This window comes from Engraulis encrasicolus, chromosome 24, assembly GCF_034702125.1.
Source record: "Engraulis encrasicolus isolate BLACKSEA-1 chromosome 24, IST_EnEncr_1.0, whole genome shotgun sequence".
Taxonomy (NCBI): domain Eukaryota; kingdom Metazoa; phylum Chordata; class Actinopteri; order Clupeiformes; family Engraulidae; genus Engraulis; species Engraulis encrasicolus.
This window is the reverse complement of record NC_085880.1, coordinates 23,582,957-23,592,956: the sequence shown is the minus strand read 5'-3', so window position 1 is coordinate 23,592,956 and position 10,000 is coordinate 23,582,957. Positions and strand designations below refer to the sequence as shown.

Genomic DNA, 10,000 nt, shown 5'->3' with positions numbered 1-10,000 from the left:
CCTGAACACAGCCTAACAAAGTCAGAACCTTATATTAGGAGCCAAATACATAACACTATCAGTCGACCATTTCACACAATAGATACAGTCACACATGTGGTCACAATCAAACCATAAGGTCTCATTAATTCTGTACTTTTATTGTGATGTACAATGTAATGTACATGTAATGTAACATAGTTTTTTGTGAATGTTTACCTTTATACCGTAAAACTTCAAGTAACAGTCAAGTCTCCCATTACAAACAGTAATTGCTAAGATTCGGAAAAAAGGGCATGTTTCTTTTAACGGCCCTGTGCTGCTGCACATTGGGACAGTTAAAGTTTTTCCCAATATGCCAGAAAATGAAGGGCTCGACTGTTACTTGACGTTTTACATTGTATGCACTGAGATGATGAAAAGTATTGTGTTTTATTGATTTTCGATGATGTTGATGATGATGATGATGATGATGTTGATGATGATGATATTGATTGATTGATTGGTTGATTGATTTATTATTGCTGTGGTGGGTGTATTAATGAATTAATTGGGATGACTGATTATGAGAGAGAGTGGTGGGATTGGTGTGGTTGTGTGTGTGTGTGCGTGCGTGTATGCGTGTGTGTGTGTGGTCTGGAATGGACGGTATTGGTGACAACCATGGGATGGTGAGAAACTTTTCTGGCTTCAGAACCAGATGACTGGACTGCAGCAGAGGCAGTAGCTTTCTTGGTGATCTTTGAGACTTAATAACTCTCCTTCGAAACTACCACCACCCACACACACACACCCTTATATACGAATATTATGACAAAACACTGCACCCAGCAATCAGTTATGATACTCAAGGCAACGCACCATCATTTTAGGAAATGTGCATTTTCCACCTCAACTCCAATTAAGTAATTGAGTTTTACCTTTCTCCCGTTCATCCTGCTCTCCTCCGAGTCTGGCAATATTACTTATTGCCGCAAGCTAGCAGGTATCATTGAATCAGATTGGACCACCGAACATCTAACTGGTCCGATCCAGTTTACTGGTACCTGCCAGTCTGGAAGTAGAAGAGAACCCACCAGATTCGGAGTACGGTTGGCTGGAAGAGTGGTAGAAAGGTAAAGCTAAGTTATTTCACTGGAGACGAGGAGGCAAATAAGCATTTTCACAAATGGGAGGGGCTATTGTAAAACTATGGCATCCTCACCTAATGATGGACATCTCCTTTGAGATTATTAAGGGCTCAAAGATCACCCAGAGACTATGCCGGTATAAGGGGGCTTTTCTAGTGGATGATGTTCCATGCCTGCGATCCCGTCCCCTCTAACTCCTCCGCTGAGCAGACATCTTGACAGACATCATTGTGCTGTTGAGCCTTCATCATCAACTTACTCCAGCTAACTGGTCAGCAGGCCCTTTGGGAGACTCATCTTTTTTTTCGGTTGGCTCGCTCTTTGGGAAAACTCCTCTCTCTGATGCAATCTACTTAACCTTCATGCCTATATGCGGTCTAATCTCGCTGACAGTGGATGGATTGGCTGGTCTTGTTGGGGCGGGGGAGCTTGCGGTGCGGGTGTGGGCGGGGTAACGAATCGTGCATGATCATGGTGCTCCTGATAATCAAAAGGCGACCTGAGTGAAAGCAGCTACTCAGGTGGACGTATGGGTTTGTGTAACGGTGAAATGCAGTGCAGGTGAAACAGGCTTGCGGTGCATGGATGGGGTATGAATCTTGCTTGATCATGGCGTTCCTGAAAATCAAAAGCAACCTGAGTGAAATGAGGTGCTCAGTCGGACATACTGTGCCGGTATGTGTATGTGTGTAACGGTGAAATCTACTGAAACAGGTGAAACAGGAGGTGGCGCAGTCCCCCAAACACATGAGAAAAGACCTGTCCAAACGTTTAAAAGAGGACTTAGCACTCGCACAACATGAAGAGGTAGGAAACACATGCACAAGCAACAGGTGTATACATATACAAACATCAAATTTGAAGGTTTCTTTAAAAAAAACCTTCAGTTGGATTGTGGGGTAGACTGGAAGTATTCTGAGGAACCCAAAATATTTTCTGAAGAACTGTGACGGGATCCCAAAGTTCTATAGAGCACCTTTAGGGGTTCCTCCACAGTGGCAATTTGAAGAGTTCCTCAAAGAACCTTTGGTGTCCTGGGTTCTCTGAGGAACCTTCAAGAAAACCTTGGGGTTGTTACACGAAACAAATTGTCACATATAGTTTCCTCACCAGAACTTTTTTGATTGTTCTGAGAACTTTTAGGGGCTCTTCAAAAGGGACACGCTTAAGGTTATCCAGGGAACTTCTAATTTTTACTGTGTCTAGTACGTACATGCGCATACAAATATGAATAGAACAATGCTAATAAATGAATGTGATTGAATATACCCATGCTTGAATCTATGGCGTGGATATAGTGGGTATGCACAAGGAGTGGTCATCATTGTTTTCTAAAATTATGTTGTGGTAAGACTTAAATATGTAGATATGATGGTGTGTTGGTATGCTTACCGATGAGCACAAGTAACTAGTCTGTTACTCAAGGCACAAAAAGTTTGAGGATAAGTCATGCTTTCTTAGGTCGGCATCGTAAGAGGTATATTCCAGTTGAAATAAGTAGACAGGTTTCACAAAATAGGGATATATGGCTTTCAGTAAAATATATTATGAGAAAGGGAATTGGTGGAAAATAACAGCTTACTGGGTTGTTATCCTCCTCAAATGATCTTTAAATGATCTTTGTCTGCTGTATTTTGGAGGCACAATCATCACTACTTACTACCTTTAATTATGGTACATCCATTCACTTGTATGACCTTTCATCAAGGTTTACATGTGACCTTTGAAAACGGTGTTTTTCAACGGTGTTTTAGTAGTAGACAATGTCCACATTTAAAAGAGTATCAATGCCTCGTTGGTATACCTGGACCACTGCTGTGTGCGTGCGTGTGTGTGCACGCTCGCAGTGACAATGACAGCCCTATGCCAAGCAGAAGGACCCACTGCATAGTCATTTTGTACAAGTGTAGGAATGGAGCAAGTCACATCGTAGGGATGATTTAAGGGTTTGATAAGGAAGGGGTATCGTGTTGAAATGTATTCATCAGACCTGGTGTGGGGCTCAGAGTGAGTGTTAAATGTATACGTTTGAGCACTACAGGTGAGTGTGTATTCCATGTAACTTTTTGCTTCCCTTTAACAGTGCCATGCAAGTCTGCATGCAGAAAGAAAATGGCGATTCCAGCGGCGTACACACACACACACGCACACACACACACACAGCTTTGCTTTATCTTAACACTTTGTTTACTCAGGCTTTGGCTTCTAATGCCCTAATCAAGTCATGCAGGCCAGAATGTGCGAGCATGTGTTGCTTGGTCTTTTCCACAAGAGAAGTGTGCGTGCGTGCTCGTTTGTGGGGAGTATGTGTGTGTGCCTGTGTGTGTGCATGTTTGTGTGTCACGCAGGGACTGTGCGTGTGTGTGCACAGGGAGTGTGTGTTTGTGTGTGTGTGTGTGTGTGTGTGTGTGTGTGTGTGTGTGTGTGTGTGTGTGTGTGTTTGTGTGTGTGTGTGTGTGTGTGTGTGTTTGTTGCTCACGCGGGGAGTGTGTGCTCTGCTCCACAGGGCGTGGCCCAGGTTATGATTCAGTCTTTTCAGTTGTCCTCATTCGCTCTCTTCAACGCCCAGCTGCAGGACGTAAGTCACACACACTCTGTATCAGCTTCCCTCTGGCCTGAGACTCACATGGCACATGAACACACACACACAAACACACACACACACACACACACACACACACACACACACACACACACACACACACACACACACACACACACACCATCGAGGTAGAAAATTCGACTAGAGGTGACATGGCAATTTGCGACAGCACAGTAGACCGGTGCTCTTCCGTCAATGCAAATCAGTGGAGAACACGCCCACCTCTATCGAAAAATGGCCCAAGGTTATGTCAATATGAATTGACACCTTAATCAAGGACCAGGTTTGAAATGTGAGGCTAAATATCTTTGTAGCCCTTTATTCTATGCTGTACCTCCAGTGGCACACTGTAATAGTCATGGAAAAATACTATGACAACACAGGGCCTTTAGTAATGCACTATGACTTGGTCATTGCCATTCTGGTAACAGCAAATTTATAACGCCATGTCTTAACGGGTTAAATCATAGGAGTCAATAACATACATTTTAACATCAGTTTATATTAGTTAGGTAGATATTTAGCAGCAGCACACTTCAGCACACTTCAGCTACTGCCCTTGTGTCGATGGAAATGTTCACATTATTTAGACATTTTTTTGACAGAGGTGATCCCCTTCTCCATTCATTTACATTGCTCAAGTCTTCCTACGAATAATGGCTGCCAGGATGGCCATGAGAGGTTGGTGGGGTCACCTGTAGTCTAATGTTCTACCTCTATGACATACACACACACACACACACACACACACCTATGTACCTGTACACAGCCAGTCATGTGAGTCGGCGGGTGCTGTGTTTGCCTGGCGTGTCGTTTGCAGTGTTGGTGCAGTGATGCTGTTTCTCCGTCTGGCCTGTGGTCGGTGCTCTACGAGTCTGTCGCAGCAATACCTACCTGTGCAACAACATTTCACCTTGGATACACTTATCAATGTGTGTGTGTGTGTGTTGTTTGTTGTGAGAAGCAGGGGTAACAAATGGATGAGAAATACTTCAGTTGATCATTTTTGGTTAGATTATGGTAAAAAAAATATCTATGTCTATTAGTGTACATAACATAGTGCTAATAATAGCAAACAAACACATTATAACTATAAAGGCTTTACAAGCCTTGCAAATCTAGCAATTGCCTTTAAGTCTTTTTGTGAAAAAAAACTCTTTCGTGAAGTGTGTTGTGTGAAAAACTGACTGGTGATGTGTTCTTTTGCCATTTGTGGTGGGTAGTTTTGCGAAACCAGTAGTTCAAAGGTGTGTGTAGTGAAGACGTATGCTCTTATTTCAATGTCCATATGAATAACTAATATTATGGTTTGTCTTTTTTATGTGTCTGTACTGTTCCTTCTCCCCTCCTCTCTCTCTCATTCTGTATTCATACACATTTCATGTACATCGAACAGTTGGAAAGCCTTCAATGTGCGAAGTCAATAGTTCTTGGTGTTACTGTGTGTGTGTTACACATCGCTCCTTATAAAATGCTAATTTCAAATATCTCTGTTCTCTCTCCACAAACTTTTTTTGTGTGTAACAAACACACACACACACACACACACACACACACACACACACACACACACACACACACACACACACACACACACACACACACACACACACACACACACACACACACACACACACACGCATTCCAGGAGCAAGAGTTTCTGCAGCGGCAGCAGCAGGAGTTGGACGCGGCCCTGAAGCGGATCATCCAACAGCACAAGCAGGAGCTGGCTGCCATCGAGAGAGACTGCCTGAACCACAAGCAGCAGCTGATGAGAGGTACACACACACACACACACACACACACACACACACACACACACACACACACACACACACACACACACACACACACACACACACACACACACACACACACACACACACACACACACACACACACACACAAAAGCATTCAGGAAATGTAAACAGGGGGAGGGACAAGCCATGAATGAATAATAAAGAATGAATGAAATGAAATGAAGACCACTTCAATAGTATTGAGGCAGGTTGAAAGGACTGTCAAAAGGTTTTTTTTAAAAATCAGTGGGTGGGGCAGAGGCAAGAGAGCTAGTCTGTGGAAGAGATACAAAGTGTATTAGTTTATGTGACTAGCAAGCCAAACAGAAGTTATAAATACATTTGCATACAGTACATTCTATTTTGACATTCAATGCTCACTATCTATAATCCTTTGCTGTTCATCGCTGGAGTTCACTTCTAATTGTCTCCTTTAGATTACATTATTTTAATGGCTAACATTTATTTTTGCACCAGTGATGAAACTGATGGCACAAGCCTTTTTATGTCATGAAATATAAAGCATGTGTTTAGAGGTAGGGTAAGCTCACCTTTCTGCCAGGTAGCCTACCTGTAGGTCATGTGATAATATAAGTCAACCCAGACCATTGTTCTCATTGCCTGAGGAAGATCCCTCTGTTGGATCGAAACGTTTGCGTATGTTAAAATGAAATTAAGTATTTTTGGAGTTAATACACAGTGTGCAGACCGCTTACTCACACTATGAAATATAAAGCAACCATAGACATTCTGAGAACCTCTGTAGGTTACTGTAATGTGTAGGGCCTTGTAAAGCGTCAGATTTTACTAGGTGAAATGTTGTGCTTGATTTATTTGTTTTGAAAGCTTTCATTATGTACAAAAAAGACGTTATGGCCAAAAATACAGTCATTTGATGATGGAAAATGAAAGGCCATTGCTGCTACTGGCTGCAGCCTGTATTGCTGCTGGATGAGAAGGGAGGCATATGGAGGCATTCCCCTGGCTTCTAAAGGAAATGCCACCCCGGCCTTGTTCCTGGCACTACAACTCTGGGGCACCACCCAGACCTTTCACTGTTTCCACTGCTGGGCTGCTGGCAATGCATTCCCATTGGTTGGCTGAGCTTTGCCCATTTTCCAGAGCTTCCTGGTTTTGGTCTATGTGATTTTCAAGTCAGCAAGTCATACATTTGTGGTATCCTAATGATACGCAGCCTGTGGAAACTGCACAGCTGGCTGCAATCTCCTTTGCCAAGCACAGTGAAACTGACCTGATGTTGATGGCTACATAATAGTTAATTTTCTGTTCATCATATGAAGAGCTTCATTGCAAAATGACGTCTATCCATTTTGGATTTTTTTTGGGGGGGGTGGGGAAGTGACATTTTTGTATTTGGCATTCTATTACATTGCATTGCAAAATGCATTTTACACAGATGTAAAAAGTATGTTCTCAAAATATTTGAATGGCAAGAATTCACACATAGATGCTAGGACTTCTGAACAGTGATTTCCAATAATGAAATGCAAAAATCAAACATGGTGGTTACGTCGTTTTGCAAAGAAACTCTTCATATGCAGTCTTGTGCATCAGAATCACAGCATAAACAAAGCAAGTACAGTATACCCACGGGTGGAAGTGCATGAATGCTTCAACATGACTCACAGCTCAGAGACACCCACTGTACGACAATACCTCACAAATTCAACCTTATTGTTCTTTCAACTGTTAAAAGTTATTTAGAAGCATTCCATGTGTTGAAGCTTAAACGGTCATTGTTGGAAGGTAAGGAGGGGAGTGTGAGGGAAATGTAGGATCGTCATCATGATGGTTGATGAATGAAGAGTGATGGTGGTGGTATGATGCTTAAAACAACAAGCCTGGGGTGAGTTTCTCAAAAGAGAAGTTGTTAGCCTGTTAGCAACTTCGGTAGTTGCCAATGGGAAAATGCATTGAAAGCAACGAAGTAGCTAATGTAGTAAGCAACTTTGGTTTCGAGAAATTCACCCCAGATCTTTTCTGTTCTTGTAAGTGAATGATGAGGTAGATGTTCCACCAGAGACGGTCCATTCTGAAATAATTAAAAGAATCTTTGGCTCCACCTCTGAAGACCATGGAAAGCCATGCCAATTTATAGCTCGTGGGGCTGCTGTGGCTTGGTGGGCTGAGGTGTACCATGAATCCACCAATGCCCATGGCTCCATCCCATGATCTAACCTCCCACCCTCGCCTTGTGGCCTTGTGCCTCACTGATGTCCCGTCTCCATGGAGAAAACCATAGAGTGTCAACCAGGGCACAGCAACTTTTACATTCAAAATCCCACTTGCAGGGACTTTTCCCCCCATTCAAAATCCCACTTGCAAATGAGAAAATGACCTCTGAATTGTCCTTTTGCGAGATCATGACTAAACCTTTTATCATCAATGTCGTCCTGCCTCGCATCCTGAGGCCACAAGCAGAAGGCGATGATGGGATGTTAGATAATGGAATGTACCCCATGGCTGAATCTCAAATGGCCCACTTGTGCATTTCGGGCACTATATTTCAGTGCGTAACTAATACGGCATACACACTGAAACATGAACACTAAAGTGCACAAGTGCACCATTTGAGACTCAGCCCATGTGTCTATTGTGTATCTTCAGCTCGTGAGGCGGCCATGTGGGAGATGGAGGAGCGCCACCTGCAGGAGAAACACCAGCTCCTCAAGCAGCAGCTGAAGGACCAGTACTTCATGCAGAGGCACCAGCTGCTCAAGAGACACGACAAGGTGTGTGTGTGTGTGCGTGTGTGTGTGCGTGTGTGTGTGCGTGTGTGTGTGCGTGTGTGTGTGTGTGTGTGTGTGTGTGTGTGTGTGTGTGTGTGTGTGTGTGTGTGTGTGTGTGTGTGTGTGTGTGTGTGTGTGTGTGTGTGAGTCTGCGCATGTGTCTGTGCGGGTGCGTGTGTCTGCTCATGTCTGCGCGTGCGTCTGCGTGTGTATGTCTACATCTCTGTGTCTGTGTCTGTGTGTAAAGTATTGTATTATTATGGATGACTTTGATGACTCAGCGTGTGTCTGCGTGGGTGTGTGTGTGTGCTTGTGTCTGCGCGTGTGTCTAATGTCTGTGTATGTGTCTGTGTCTGTGTGTTAAGTATTGTATCATTATGGATGACTTTGATGACTCAGGTTAACGTGGAAACTAATCACAAGAAAGGCTGCCGTCCTCGGAGGGCATAGCGTCAGTGCAGGCCATAAGGGCGTCTTCCCCAGTGCCACCCCCTATTATTCTCCTGCTCTGTTCACAGGAAACCCAGAAACCATGACATCATAGACAGGATGTACTTGATTAGGTGTGTGTGTTGTGGTGTGGTGTGTGTGTGTTCAAAGTCCCCTAACTTCCAGGTGCCAAATTAACTTCATTAACATTAAGTGTATCCAACGTCCCTGTAGCGAAGGGGAGTAGAACTGCCCCACCGGGACTCCAACCCCCAACCTTCTGGGCTACTGAACCGGGACTCTGACCACTACACCAAAGAGCCAGGCTCGATGGCATGACAGTCAGAACACCGCTACAACCCCAGTGATGGTCACTCCATCACAGTCCCTAACATCCATGTGTCATCTCAGGGCTCTAGATTTAAGTTTTTCATCACCAGCCAATTGGCTAGTAGATGCTGATCTTGCCAGCCAAACACACAGTAAGTAAGTGGGTCTTTCCCACCAGCCAAACTGAACTTTTACCAGCATTTGTCAGATTGGCTGGTGTTCATTTAGAATCCTGATCATCAGTGGTGTAGTGGGGATTTTTAAAGTAGGGGGTACGCAATTTTTAACGTCATCAAATAATTTGGCAACTTATCATGTCAAATCCCCAACTGTCCTTAATCTACTGTCATTGCTTCTCCGTTTTCATCTGTTTGGTCAATCACCTGCAATACTGCTCTGTGATCATTCCTTTTTGTTTTCAAACTTGGGCAGAACATTTTTTTTAAATCTCACTTCAGGAGAAGTGGGAGGACTGTGTACCCTGGCCCACTACACCCCTGCTGATCATGTATGTGTGTTGTGTTGTGTGAGCAGGAGATGGAGCAGATGGGCGGCTACAACCAGCGGCTGGTGGAGGAGATGAAGAACAGGCACGCGCAGGAGAAGGGACGCCTGCCCAAGATCCAGCGCGGCGACGCCAAGACGCGCATGGCCATGTTCAAGAAGAGCCTGCGCATCACCGCCACCGGCACGCCCGAACAGGACCGGGAGAAGATCAAACAGGTCAGTGGCTGGGGGCCCAGTCGTGGCTCAATCGGCTGGGCACTCGACTGCTACACTAGCGACACACGGGTTCGATTGCGGCCCGAGGTTATTTGCCGAACCTTCCCCCATTTTTCTCTTCCCGCCCATTTCCTGTCCCTCTGTAACGGTCTTGTCACAATAAAGGCATAAAAAGCCCCCCCAAAAATATTTTAAAAAACAGGTCAAGTGGAGGTAGTGGACTCTCTTTCAGCTCACAGAAAAAAGGAAACAAGACGA

At 44.2% G+C, this 10,000-nt stretch overlaps 1 protein-coding gene across 3 annotated transcripts in view; it reads left to right on the top strand.

Moving 5' to 3' along the window:
- Positions 1-10,000, top strand: part of slka (STE20-like kinase a) — a 38,286-nt gene that overhangs the window by 22,661 nt on the left and 5,625 nt on the right. The window contains exons 13-16 of one of the 3 annotated variants that reach the window (XM_063191457.1): positions 3,616-3,687; positions 5,360-5,489; positions 8,139-8,263; positions 9,554-9,742. In XM_063191457.1, coding sequence (XP_063047527.1) covers positions 3,616-3,687; positions 5,360-5,489; positions 8,139-8,263; positions 9,554-9,742 — 516 coding nt within the window. Of the gene's footprint in view, positions 1-1,823; positions 1,917-3,615; positions 3,688-5,359; positions 5,490-8,138; positions 8,264-9,553; positions 9,743-10,000 lie in introns of all 3 variants that reach the window. The other 2 variants (XM_063191456.1, XM_063191458.1) reach the window with 2 other exon arrangements.